This window comes from Hirsutella rhossiliensis, assembly GCF_020360975.1.
Source record: "Hirsutella rhossiliensis strain HR02 chromosome Unknown scaffold00006, whole genome shotgun sequence".
In the NCBI taxonomy this organism is placed as follows: domain Eukaryota; kingdom Fungi; phylum Ascomycota; class Sordariomycetes; order Hypocreales; family Ophiocordycipitaceae; genus Hirsutella; species Hirsutella rhossiliensis.
Genome location: NW_025408672.1, coordinates 3993414 through 4007651, shown reverse-complemented (window position 1 = coordinate 4007651; position 14238 = coordinate 3993414). Strand labels below are relative to the sequence as shown.

The 14238-nt window shown below is 53.9% G+C and overlaps 2 protein-coding genes across 2 annotated transcripts; one reads left to right on the top strand and one right to left on the bottom strand.

Annotated features, from left to right (window-relative positions):
* Positions 1-5953: 5953 nt before the first annotated feature.
* Positions 5954-8326, bottom strand: HRG_06753 (DDE superfamily endonuclease domain-containing protein; the record flags this gene model as incomplete). The annotated part of the gene is made up of 4 exons (XM_044865224.1): positions 5954-6785; positions 7014-7377; positions 7454-7592; positions 7646-8326. 4 exons carry the CDS (start codon positions 8324-8326, stop codon positions 5954-5956), a joined length of 2016 nt encoding a protein of 671 aa, XP_044720164.1.
* Positions 8327-9074: 748 nt separating this feature from the next.
* On the top strand, positions 9075-13379 carry HRG_06752 (endonuclease-reverse transcriptase domain-containing protein; the record flags this gene model as incomplete). Its single annotated transcript, XM_044865223.1, has 12 exons — positions 9075-9634; positions 9690-9822; positions 9885-10176; positions 10232-10474; positions 10612-11213; positions 11262-11672; positions 11739-12075; positions 12227-12328; positions 12395-12669; positions 12738-12814; positions 12888-13247; positions 13316-13379. The coding sequence occupies 12 exons, from the start codon at positions 9075-9077 to the stop codon at positions 13377-13379; spliced, it is 3456 nt and encodes a 1151-aa protein (XP_044720163.1).
* Positions 13380-14238: the final 859 nt, after the last annotated feature.

Genomic DNA, 14238 nt, shown 5'->3' with positions numbered 1-14238 from the left:
AACTCCGACCTGGTTACCCGACGGAAGCTCGTCGAAACGACTCGTTCTCCGCGGCCCAGCAGCTGGCCCAGTCAATCTCTTCCACCGAAACGCTTGACGCTGCCGTCACGGAAGGAGCGCAGCTGGACGAAGCCTTGAATCTCTTCGAACCGTACAAGACCGCTGAACATGCACCAGTCTCGATCCTCGAAGCGGCCACGAAAATTGCTCGCGACCAGACGGCAGCCCATAACGCCAAGCTGGCAGTGTTACGGGTTTTCAGCGAATCATTTGAACAAGCAGCGAAGCAGTTCACGTCCGACGCCGAGAACAGCATCGCGAAGCAAGTCGCCACTAAATTTCTCAATTTTTGGACTCAATTGCTCGCCGAATTCGATGAAGCACAGAAACCTACGTACAGCAACGTTGTCGCATCCGGCAGAAAGCCCCAAGGACAGCTGGCCTCTACAGCTCCCGCCCCACCGCAGCGAAAACAACAAAGCACCATTCGCCTGCCAGCACGACCGCCCGTAGCCCCGCCGAAGGAAGACCTCCGCGTCTTCGTCCGACTCGCAGCCGACGCCCCGGCCCGAAACCATGAAAGATACGCAATCCGGACCCACATCGCCGCTAGAATCGGTATTGACTTGCGCCGCATCCCGGCAGCCTTCCCAGTAAACACGGGCTGGGCTGTTCAGACATCGGATGTGGCCACGCGTGACTTACTTTTGCAACGGCAGGCGGAGTGGGCGGAAGACCTGGAAGCCGCGGCCGTAGAGATAAGCCAGAAATGGCATTCGTACGTAGTAGCCGATTGTCCTCGTAGACTCACAGACCTACGAGGTGTCGAGATCAACTACGAGGAGGCTGTCAGAGAAGAGATTACCTGTCAAACCGGACTGAAGCCCATCAGCATACGTCCATCGCGACACGACTCGGGTGACATGCCCACCCAGACCCTGATTGTGTCATTCCTGGAACCCGCACAAAGACCTTGGAGACTTTTCGGCGCCAGCCGTCTCGCCCGTTACATCGACAAACCCAGCATTCCTAGCCAATGCGATAAATGCTGGGATTTCCACGCTCGCCATAGCTGCGACCGGACTGCGCGCTGCCGACACTGCGGCAAGACCGACCATCGCAACCAAGAGTGCGCGGCCCTCGAGCAGTGTGCAAACTGCCTCGGACCACATTGCGCTGATGACCCCAAATGCCCTGCCCGCCCTAAGCGCGTTCATGGCATGGTACGGCGTCTGACGAGAGAGGAGAGGAGACTGGTAAGGCAGGCGGGAGCCCAGCTCTTCGCGCAGCAGAAGAGACAGACACCAAATCACAACGTGCCCGAGCAGTCTCGTCAGAGCCCTGATTCAAGTCAATCACGCTCTTCGGAGCCGCAGGCAGCCGGAGAGGACGGAAGCTCCGGCAGAAGCGCCACTGAAGAGCGAGCCGCTCCCTCACCCCCTTGCATCGTCGTGGCCACGACGCCGCCGCACGCTAGCGATGACAACCAGTTCACCCCTGTCGTCCGGTCTAAGAAACGACGCACTAGCCCTGTGACGCTTCCATAATGTATCGCTGTCCCCCAAACAACAGAAGTGGAAGGAAGACCCTGCGAATCTTCCAAGCCAACGTAGGTAAGATTCCTGCGGCGCACGACACTGCGCTCGCGCTGGCTGATTCAGAGCGATTCGACATCGTCCTGCTGCAGGAGCCATGGACTGGACTGAAAGATGGCCGATGCCTTACCAAGACGCACCCGGCCTATGACACTTTCTCACCCGTGACCGACTGGGACAGCCGCGATACCCGCCCGAGAGTCATGACATACGTCCGGCGCTCCGCTGGCCTCGTCGCCGATCAAAGGAGACCTACGGCGACTCGTGACATCCTTTGGCTCACCGTGAACGGCGTAGTTAACTTCTATCGGCAGCCGGACTACCACGTAGCTCTGGAAATCCTGCTTCGTTGGAACGCGACGGATAAATGTCTTGTATCTGGCGACTTCAACGCCAAGCATCCCAGCTGGCAGGCCGGCCGGCAAGAGCACCGCGGCGAAGACATCGCGTTCTGGGCCATGGACAACCAACTCAGCTTATTGAATGCTGTCGATGTCCCGACTAAGGGATTTTCCGATGATCTGCCGGATCTGGTGATCTGCCGGATTGCGGCGACTTCGCACGCTCAACATCAATCGACAATAGCTCAACAACAACGGTGCCAATTGACGTATCCTTTGATTTCCTGAATCATCAGAAGCAGTGAAAGTCTGGCATATATTTAGAACTTTTATCTAGGGGCAATGCGCTGCGGTGCTGACATCAAACCAAGCAACGGCCAAAATAGGATGCCGACAGATGTGTAAGTCATTTCAGCCAATACAGCAAAAACAGAACATTATTGGCTTTCATCGTAGGCTTTAATCATGTGGGATTCTCCCATTCTATCCATAGTGCAGAACTTGGCTCAGGATACTGCAAAAATGGGGTTGGAAGGGCGAGCTGGATAACTTCATTCTACGCACCCGTAATGAGCCAGATTGAACGTGATTCGACGGTACAAGCATCTTCTGAAAAGAACCTATCTATGCATCTGAATGTAAGGTTTATTTTTAGCTTGAAATTCAGTGCGCGAGGCTCCGCTTTCACACCTGACAAGGAAAGACGTGCACGAAAATTGAGAAATTCGACACCCTACCCTAAAACACGTATAACATGGATGAAATGGGCTTTCTATTCCTTATGAGCATTTGAACGAACAGGGTATTCCTCTTATTATAAGAAAACAAGGCAAAATTGCTCGGCGTATTAAAAAATGGCAACCCATCCTCCCTTACGTTCAAGATGTGCGTCAGTCAAGAGATGGCATCGCTGCCCCATTTCTCATCCACCAAGACAAGCCAGCACAAACTCTGGACTTTTGGTTCGTGAAACGTGAATCAAGTCGTCAATAAATATTTTTAACACGTCAAAAACGAGGTGGACGAATCACAATATTGAAATGAGCAGCTCACCGGTACGTTCGACCGGTTTACCAGGGTGAAAGCTCGAAACGGTTGTGCTTATCGCCTTTGGTTCCCGATGGCCACTTAACCATTTTAGTATCGAATTTATGGAGTGGTGTGACCGGCACCGAGTGATCGTTGTGGTGTTTCCCCTCAATCCATTCATCGGCTGCAACCCTTGATGTATCGTTATTCAGCCTCTCTCAACAGCGTATACGCATGATCTTATCCAGTACACAGACAAATCAAAAGGTTCATTGGATTGCTGAAATCGAAGATCTAGACTGTGTTTTGGAACGCATTTCAGGAAGTAGTCGAGAAGTCCTCTGTTGATGCTGGCCGCAACAGCCGAAGGCTGAGCAGCACCCTCAGGAGCCCTCAATATGAGTTTTAAGTGCTTGATATGAGAGTTAAAGTATGCAGAGAACAAGTAGTCACAAGAACCAGCGCAGGCAGCCCGGTAAGGCTTCAAAGATGATCTCTTCTGCTGTACAGATTCTAGTGCAGACGAGGTGTTTAGCTCTAAAATTGTGGCTCAAGCTCGCCAAAAATGACAGTGAAAGGACTCAAAAGAAAGAGGAGGCTCTGAAGAAGGAGGCCTGAAAGCTTCAGCGACAGCAGAAGGCAGCGGAGCAAAAGCTCTCGCTCTAGAGAAGAGGAAGCAATGAGAGGCGGAAATTGGGAGAAAACGACGGATGACGGAGGCCGTGAAGCAAAATAAGGAGATAAATTGGCATTATTAACAAGAGCTGAAGATTTTGAAAGTGGAAAAGCCACAGAAAATGCAGAATGAGCGACGGGTGGCTTCTGAGGGTCGCGAGAGGAGTCAGGATGTTCACGCTGCAAAATTGTCACTCTTCCGTTCACACCAGAGCGGGCCATAGCATTGCAGGTACCAAACACACTATATAATAACGCAAATAATAAGGCAATGATAACTTCAAACGACATATCCTGTCCTCAAAGGCCCTCTTTAGCTGTTGATAGTGATCGGGAGGCAATGGGTGCATTTCGGGCCCATACATTTGCTACTCTACAGCGATGCACCTTTGCGAGGGCGTGTTACGGTAGCGTCCTGCGGCTGTAAGTGGCAGTACTAAGGGGTCATTTCTTTACGACCGCATGGGGAACGGGCGGCTGATGCCTATCTGCAGGTGGAATTATGCAGGTTGTGATAGGGAAGGCAATTGCGGACCGTCGCATACCCCAGGTTGCAAATGTTTGCAGGATGCCACTGCGTTGACCCCAGGCGCCCAACACGGCGTAGCTCCGCAGGTGTGACCGGTGGTGCTCTATATGGGGAGTTCATAGGGCGAAAGCAGCCATTGCGCGCACCTATCGTGCCCCAGGGTTCATTCTCGGCACTACCCGTTGGTCAATGTGTGGGGCCACAGCAGCCCAACTAAGTGTCGACACCTTGACCAACAGACAGTCAGTTGTTGAGAAATAGCCTGGAAAAAATAGGGCCCAATTATCTATACACCTCCTTTTATTAACTGTACACCAAAAAGTGGATCAACTGTGGCTGGGTCAGGCGCAGTGCCGATGCCGCTAATTTTGGTGCGCCCATTCCCGGCCGGCCAGCTGGCCAGTTCGTGATGCTTGCGTAACAACATCCTGTAACCGTAACTATCAGCAATACCATCAAAACTGAAGCTATTCGCACCGCGTTTTGAGGTCTCTAGGTCTCTCTAGGTAATACAGCTTGAAACCAGGTAAGAAGGGAAGTCTGCAGACTGTTATTTCTTCTTCCTAGACCACTGAGGGGTCCGGAGGATCTCCTATTCGAACGGGGACCTTCTAAGAAGTCCGGTATATCTCTTACTGGCTCGGGGACCTCGAGAGACTGAACTATCGATCTAATAGCTAGAAGAGCTATTTGATCGGGGAGATGGAGCTGATGTTGCTGACGTAGATGACTTACGCGGCCTTCAGTAAGTGGCAAGAAGTGCCCTCTTCCTGATAGAATGTATACTATACCTGAAAACGGGATATCAACTTGGGAGAAAGTTGGAGGGATACAAAAGGGGCTGTTTGGACAGGAAAAGGGAACCGGGGGGCAGAGCAATCAACACATGCACTACACAGACCTTCTGATCATATGTGAACCTACCTGCGAAAAGTCCATTTGTCCACTTTTATGCCCTATTTTGATCTCTCCTTTGCGAGAACTGTTTTATGCATTATGTTCATGCTCTCTTCGCGAGACTATCGGACGCCAATTATGACCCCAGCCGTACAGCCCAGGCGGTCGAGTCAAACGCACTAGTTCGGGGCAGTGCATCCCTTTGAGTGAGGGGGAGCAAGGTGGTCACGGGCACCACAATACGTAGCTACATGTGAGATACGCATAAGTCAGCGCAAGCCGTTGGGCGCAGCCAGTAGTAATACACGCAAGAAGCTGGGCACAAAAGACTCGCATGAGATGCGACCAGTGCAATGTATGTAGCTGTATGTACCCAGCAGGCTTGCCGGGACTTCTACCATAGCCAAATTTGCTAGTAAAACAATGTACCTCTAATCGTCCAGTGGTCTTATTGGCCGAGATCCCTGTTCGTAACCCTCTTGCTCCCCCTCCGCACTCAAAAAGATACAATTCTGGCGTCCCCTATTCATCGAACGAACGAGTCGAGCACAATTTACAGTGGGTAACTTTTCGCATGAATCACTAAACAGGCATCCCGCAGCTCAAGTCCGGGCTGTCCTACGATGCTGACCCATACTCGGGGGGTTGACTAGCAGGGGTCCGCAAGGCCCCCCCCTCTCCTACGGAGAGGGGGTCACAAAACTTGTTTCTTTGACGGTCGTGTTTCCCTCTATCGCAACTTCAATCTACCGCCACGCCGTCAATTGGGCTTCTTAGGGATTGAAACAAAGATACAGTGTCTATTAGGTACTATAGAATTTAGGTGTCAAGTCTCGTGAGAATTGGTTCAGTCGTTGGTGTTACTAGTAAATTACAAATCTAATGCTCTAGGCCTGACGCACGCGCGTCTTTGGTACAGCAATTCGTCTACCATATATAACAACCTCCGGCTCATCCTCTTCTTCATCATCCTCGTCGCTGTATACACCCACGATAACGCGTTCCTCCTTGAGCTCGGCCTGGATCGCCGCCTCGTCTTCTTCGTTCAATTGCACCGGCTGCCGTGGCGGAAGCTGCTCGAGTGGAAGCTGCGATAGTGGTGGTCTCGCAATACGCGGGCGTTGGCGCTGTGTTGTTATGATCTGAATGTCATCCTCATCATCGTCGCTATTAGGCGCGAGATCCGGCTCTGAAGAAAGCAGCATAGATATATAGTCATGATCGATATCAGAGTCTTCGTCGGCCACGTTGGCAGCAGCTTGTGCCCGCGCCTCCTCCTGAGCTTGTGACCAGGCCACGATATCAGGAAGAGCTGTGAGATCGCCTTTAGGGTGTGTTGCCCATAGGAAATACCGGTAGCCCTCCGTAGCCGTAGTCCAGCGCTCTTGAAGAGCCTCGCGAGCGACAGCTTCTTCCGGGGTCACGAGTTGTTGAATGTATGTCCTGTACTTGGCCTCTTCTACTGCTTTCGCCGCCACGGCGGCTCCACCGCGTAGACGAGGCTGTGACGCTGTTTGTGCGGCATCCATAGCACGGAGATGTCGAAATTGAGTCTCGCTATCCTTAAGAGCACGCTTGGCACTAGCCTCTTGGTCTTCTTGCTGCCGGGCGGCCGCTTTCTCGTAGTTGCTGTATCGTAAAGGCGCCATCGTCAACGCCTCGGATTCGGCGTAGGGTCTTGGTTCTGCGCCTCTCTCGCTGGATACGGTCTTGCTGATGCTGTATAAACTGTGTATGAGCCGATTGTGTTAAAATCGCAAGATCAAGACAGGCTGACGCGTTATTAACGATCTCTCTCGTCGGGCTGCTTAGGATACCGAGTTTTTTCCGACTGGCTTCAAGATCACTCTTTACCTTACGTGGTGTCACCAAATTCCTCGCTAAAAGCTGTGGGAAAATAGGCTCCTGTCGGTCTTTAGAGGCAGCTCGTAATGGACCTAGCACCACTTCAGGATCAGGAGGCCATAGCCGGACTGTTCAAAGCCCACAAAGATATAACAAGCCTTAAACGCGGCGCTGAATAGCTCATTCCATTGGCAGAGAAAGTCGAATCTCGAGATGCGTGTGCCGCCACCGATAACGAACTTCTTTAAGGTTCCTTGTTGTGCACGTTTGAGATGTTGATAGACGCCAACGTCAAGAGGTTGTAGGAGGTGGCTTGTATGCGATGGTAGCTTGAACGGTACGATCTCGAACATCTCGCAATACCAGATAAATTCAGGGTCCTCGTGTGCAGCAAATCCATCCATAACGAGCAGCCGGAAGACCGTCTTCGTCTTCTGAGTGTAGAATGTACGCCGTTCCCATTGCTCTTATCCCAGCCTTCCCGTGTGATTGTAGCCGGGTAGCCGAACCAGTTCTCGATAGTATGGTTTTAAAGGAGCTACTCCTAGCAAAGGAGTAGCGGTTGAAGTGCTGAAGCCACTGGAACGCCCGCTGGCTATTGTTATATCCTGTTGTTGTATATGTAACGACAACGTCGTCGCTAATTGTAGCCATCGTGTATTCTTCAAGGAGGACTTTGCACTAAGGATAAGGAAAGAAGGAATGGCTTTCCCGGCGGCACTGATGGCATCCACTGATGTTAACGACTCCTTATTCCCAGGCTGGAAGAAGACGGGCCTTCTGCTCCTCTTCATCCGTAATGACACTAGCTTTAGGGAGCCCTTCATCCACCCAAGCTGAAGAGGGGTTTCGTCGAAATTCCATAGATTTTCTGGCGTTATTCTGAGCTCCTTGATAACGGCCTGATATTCGTGGAACCAAGCCTCAAGCTCGTCAACCTCAAGCTCGGCGCCGGCGCGAGTGATCTCCTGGATCCTAGCCCTCCTGATGGCAAGCTCTGGATGCCGCCGTTTAAAGCGAGTAAGCCACGATCTCGACACCTGAGAAGTTAAGCCCTGACGGCGATGATGGCGGATAAAGTTGGCCTTATTGATGAGGCATGCCTCCGTGAGTGCGAAAGTGCCGCCTTCGACGAGTCTTGCGTATGAGAGTAGACTCTTCTCTTCAGCATCGGTAAGAGCAGTAGGGGCGCCTCCCTTTCCCCCGCTTGGAAGAGCCAGATTGGCGCGAAGAAGCCTGATATACTTCTTTACGAGGCCTTCATTGGTCTTGTGTATCACTGCGAGCTCGTTGATTGTCAAGACGCGCGGAGGCGCGGGATTTGCGCGTGTTGTACGCGTTAGCGAGTCGCCGTCAAGATATTCTCGCGCCGCATTCGCCGCACGCAAGCTCTGATCAGGCTGAAAATTTGGCATCATGGAAATGAAGTATGGTTAACGATATTGCGAAAGTTTTGAGACTTGATAGCATCAATTGACGGCGTGGCGGTAGATTGAAGTTGCGATAGAGGGAAACACGACCGTCAAAGAAACAAGTTTTGTGACCCCCTCTCCGTAGGAGAGGGGGGGGCCTTGCGGACCCCTGCTAGTCAACCCCCCGAGTAGGCCTCCATTCCTGGCTTCGCCTGATGTGACCCGCGCATGATAAAGTTCGGACCGATTTATCGTGGCATGCGCACGTGCCAAGGCCTGACGATCAGGTTGGCAGGGGGACCGCAGTGTAGAAGCAGCTACTCGTGCCCGCCCCCACTTTATCGGGATTCGCTTTGGCTCACCGACTAAAGAGATCTGTGCAGGAGAAAGACCTCCTAAGGAAAAAAGTTCGGATCGGCTCTCGAACTGTAGATAGTTATATTTCTCTTTACTCTTTACTCTTGGGTTGGTGTTGATGTCGCGTGCCACCATGGCAATGCTAGAGGTGGTGCCCCTGGCGGATGTGAGGGCGGGTCCAGATCCAGCTAGCCCGTCGCCATCGACGCGTCCGACGCGAGGGATGACGCCCAGCGGACGAGTGCAAGATACGTTGCAATCACTGGAAAATGCGTCCGCAAGGGCTTCGAAGCGAATCACGACGCGAACGACGCGAGTCACGTCAGTGGGCAATGATGGCGAAAGAAGCGACGAAGTGAAGTCACGCAGCAATGTGGAGACCGCCAAATCGATGATGCAGAGAGTCCTGGAGACGCTGGGGAAGATGGGCAGTGAAATGGTGGAGCTGAAACATCGGGTATCCGAGCAAAACGACATGATCAGGAAGTTGAACGCCACTGTCTACAAGCAAAGCACCATCATTCAAGGACAGGAAGATCTCATCCGAGGCTTGGAGGTCCAAGTCCAGGAATCCAAGGAAGAGTTTCAACGCAAGAGCGATGAGCACGACGCGGAATTAAAACGGGGACATCGGGATCTTCAGAGAGAGGTTGCCGCTGTGAAAGAGCAATTGGCCCAGCTCACGCAGAACCTGAATGCTTCGGGGGAGGTGACTCTGTCGAGCGGCACTCGAGCAACGTTTGCCGACATTGCGCGTACACTGCCAGCGAGCCCGCCGACCAGTCTATCCAGCGTAGCTGTCCCAAGAAAGCAGCAGACAGCCAGCGATCCTCTCCACTGTACCATCGACACATCTCGCGTCAGCGAGTCGAAGAAGAACAACGCGCAAATCGGATCAATTCGCCAGGCCATCGAGACTGAGATGAGAGCGATGAACGGACAAGAGACCTGGAGGTGCGCAGCAGTCGTGAGAGTCCCGGAATGCCGACCGAGTCAAGATCGTCTGCAGAGACGAAGCCGAGCTTCAGATGGTCAAAGAGGCTGCGCAGAAGACAGCCGTGGAAGGTTCGCGAGTTATGCGAGACCAGCTGTATCCGGTCCGAGTCGACAACGCCAACCGCACAGCAATCCTGACGCGGAAGGCAACGTTCTGCCTGGAGCGATCGAGGCCTTGAGTGCCGAAAACAGAGTGACCATTGGCAAGATTTCCTGGTTGAGCAAACGAGAGTCTGGCAAAGCGTACGGATCCATGGTGGTGTATGTCACCAAGAAACGCGACGCAGAAAGGCTTCTGGAAGGGTACTACTTTGACCTAGCGGGAGAGTCAGCCACCACCTATGTATTCGAGCCAAGAACGGGACCAATCCAATGCTTCAACTGCCAGGAGATCGGTCACAAAGCATATTCATGCAAGAAACAGCGGACATGCGGCAAGTGCGCAAACGTTGGGCATCACCACCGGGAATGCACCGCGATTGAACCAAAATGTGTCCCGTGTGGCGGACCGCACGAGTCATTCAGCTGGAAGTGCAGGATGAGGAATCCGAGCAGTGATGCTTGAGTCCCTCCGCATCCTACAGCTGAATGCACACAAGAGTGATGTGGTGCAGCAGAGTCTGATGAACGACGAAGACCTAAAGGATTTTGCCGCACTGGCTATATCTGAGCCACATGCGCGCAATATCGACGGAAAGGTGGTGACGAGTCCTACGGGACACCATAACTGGACAAAGATGATACCGACGTGTGTTCGTGATGGCCTATGGCCGATTCGCAGCATGCTCTGGATCCGAAGTGACCTTGAGGCGGAGCAAGTGCCTGTGCCGTCGGCCGATCTCACAGCGCGGTACTCCGACTTGAGGGAAGGGAGGTGATGGTGGTGTCAGTGTATGTGCAAGGAAAGAACGACGAGGCGCTGACGAACGCGATAGAACTATTGCGCGACGTGATCGATCGCTTCCGCAATGGGACAGGGAGACGTACCGATGTGGTTTTGGCGGGGGACTTCAACCGCCACGACCTCCTCTGGGGCGGAGATGAAGTGTCAGCGAGCAGACAAGGGGAGGGCCAGCCCATCATTGACCTGATGGACGACTTTGGTCTTAGCAGCCTTCTCCCGAGAGGAACGAAAACGTGGCAAAGGTCGGACGAGGAGAGCACCATCGACTTGGTGCTGGCATCGGCGGAACTGGCGGACGAGTTGACATCCTGCGTGATTCATCCAACAGAGCACGGATCAGACCATAGAGCGATCCAGACGACCTTCGACATTCGAGTGCCGGAGCGTACCTTTCCGCAGCGCCTGATGCTCAAGAACGCGCCGTGGATCGCCATCGCAACCAGGGTCGAGGACGAGCTTCGGCCTCTTCCGTGGACTGTGGGGGTGCAGACGCAGGCGGATCAGCTCATGCGGGTGGTCACCAAGGCGCTTCGAGATCTGACTCCTCGAGCCCAGCCGCCGCCATACGCGAAGCGATGGTGGACAAAGGACCTGACGCGACTCCGTCGGACGTACACGTATTGGCGCAATCAAGCAAGGGCGCAGCGAAGAGCCGGTCAATCGCGTCCGGATCTGGAGCAGCGCGCCAAGGAGGCTGCGAAGGAGTACCACGACAATTTGCGGAGACAAAAGAAGGCCCATTGGGATGACTTCGTCATCGAAGGGAGCAACATCTGGAGGGCTGCCAAGTATCTGAAGCCTGGTACGGAGATGACGGATGACAAGGTGCCCCCGCTGAAGAGAGCCGACGGTTCGATCACCGAAAGCAAGGGCGAGCAAGCCGAGGAACTCCTGAGCACCTTCTTTCCGCCTCTGCCAACGAGGATCGAGCCGGAGGGTGAACGTCCGCAGAGAGAAGAAATAGCCATGCCAGACCTCACCTTGCAAGAGATTGAGGAGAAGGTGATGGCGGCGAAGCCCTGGAAAGCGCCTGGTGAGGATGGCCTTCCTGCGATCGTGTGGAAGAAGCTCTGGCACGTGGTCAAGCACCGGGTGTGGACGCTCTTCAGCTCATCGCTCCGAGAGGGCGTCGTGCCTCATCAATGGCGAACGGCCAAGATCATCCCTCTGAGGAAACCAGATAAAGGAGACTACACCCTGGCCAAGGCGTGGCGACCGATTTCTCTCCTGTCGACGCTTGGCAAGATTCTGGAGGCAGTCGTCGCGGAACGTATCAGCTATGCAGTCGAGGCTCAAGGGCTTTTGCCCGCGAACCACTTTGGTGCACGGAAGCGCAGGTCCGCAGATCAAGCACTCGTGCTTCTGCAGGAGCGAATCTACAAGGCCTGGAGAACGGGCAGAGTGCTCAGCCTCATCAGCTTTGACGTCAAAGGCGCATACAACGGAGTGTGCAAAGAGCGAATGCTCGAAAGGATGAAAGCCCGAGGCATCCCGAGTCGACTGGTCAATTGGATAGACGCATTCTGCTCGGGACGGACCGCGTCGGTGGTTGTCAACGGGCACACATCCGAGCAACAAACCCTGCCGCAGGCCGGCCTACCCAGGATCTCCTCTGTCGCCAGTGGCTTTTCTTTTCTTCAACGCAGACCTGGTGCAAAGACGGATCAGTAATAACGGTGGCTCCATCGCCTTCGTGGACGATTACTCTGCCTGGGTCACGGGGCCAACGGCAGAGTCAAACAGAGATGGTATCCAGTCGATTATCGATGATGCGCTTGATTGGGAGAAGCGCAGCGGCGCCACATTTGAAGCAGAGAAGACATCCTTCATCCACTTCACACGCATCGCGGAGCGTGACAGCGACCTGCCTCTCATCATCAAAGGAAACGATGTCAAGCCGAAGAGCAACGTGAAGCTGTTGGGAGTCATCATGGACAAAGCGCTTCGCTTCAAGGAACACATCGCCAGAGCGGCCGCCAAGGGGCTGGCCGCGGCCATGTGTTTGAAACGACTGAAGATGGCTTCGCCACGGATGGCGAGGCAACTGTTCGTCGCGACCGTGGCGCCAGCCATGGACTATGCCTCAAACGTGTGGTCGCACGCGTGCGGGTGAAAGAAGCGGTGTGGATTGGCAGGGCCCAGCGAATCGGAGCCCAGGCTGTCACGGGAGGCTTCCGCACGGTGGCAACGGCAGTGGCCGAGGCCGAGGCCGGCGTGCAATCGTTCCGAGAACGGCATGCTCAAGCGGCAGCGAAATTCTGGATAAGGATGCGGACGCCCGAAGACGCATCCTCTGACATCGTTGAGGCTCAAACTGAACAGGAGGTATGCGTCGCCAATGCAGAAGCTCGCCTCGGCGATGGGAAGAATAGATACCAAGCGCCTGGAAGTCATCCACGAGTTCGCACTGGCGCCGTGGGACGAACGAGTGCAGGCAACGGATGAGACAGACCGAGTGGAGGTGCTGAAGTCGGATGACCCGGAGGACATCACTATTGCGACGTCCAGCTCGCAAAGGAAAGGCAAGGTCGGGTTGGGAGGCGTCGTTCGGGATGCTTCCCGCGACAGCGTAGACGAAGTGCTGGCCAGCTACTCCGTCACTCTCGGCTCCAGTGATGAGCAGAATGCCTACACAGCAGGACTCGAGGCAATCGCCACGGCTCTGAGGTGTGTACCTCTCGGTCTTCATGACCGAGATCTCACGGTTGTGACGAGCAACCGCTCTGTCCTGCAAGTCATCGGGCGGCCACGGCAACAGTCTGGTCAGTGCACGATACGGGCGATATACGGATCTGTTGAGTATCTGGCGAAAAGAGGCTGCAGAGTAGACTTCGTTGGGTGCCTGCAAAGAATGAGGAGTTCACCCTTGGGCCACTGGCCAAAATGCAAGCGAAAGAGCGACGCGAGACGAGTGCATCGCCGAACCAGCAACGTTTCAAGCAAGATCAACGACGTTACGACTGCTGCTCAACGAAAACGCTCGCGTTCGTCAGATCCCGGAAGGGGTTGGAAAGCACTCAAAGCGCATCGATAAGGCATTGCCGGGCAAGCACACCCGCAAGTTGTACGACGAGCTAACAAGAAAGGAATCCGAAGTGTTGATACAACTTCGAACTGGCAAATCGCGGCTGAATAGCTACCTCTGCAAAATCGGGGCGGTGGAATCGGATGAGTGCACTTGTGGGCAGTCTGCAGAAACAGTGGAGCATTTCCTCTTTCGATGCAGAAGATGGACGGTACAACGAGAGACCATGCTGCGATATGCGCGCGGAAAGGTGGGAGACTTGTCTTTCTTCCTAGGAGGCAAGGCAGAGTCAGACGACGACAAGTGGCAACCTGATATTGGGGCTGTGCGTGCGACGATACAGTTCGCATTGGCGACAAAACGCTTCAGTATGGACCGTTAACGGGCCATGTACTGATCAAGAACAACCATACTAACACAACAGCCTTCAACTTGGCAGACCGCGCTTCAGTCGCTGAAGGTAGGACGCTGAACACTTGGAGAAACTGACCTTCAAGCAGGCCTGTCATGTCACAGCGAACGAGGCTGGAAACAGATGGAAAGAAGCGTTGGGCTTTAGGTGAGGAGAAACCATGTATAGTAGGTACGTAGCTTAGCGTAGTGGCTCTATGGGGGAACCCTCCGGGCGCAATA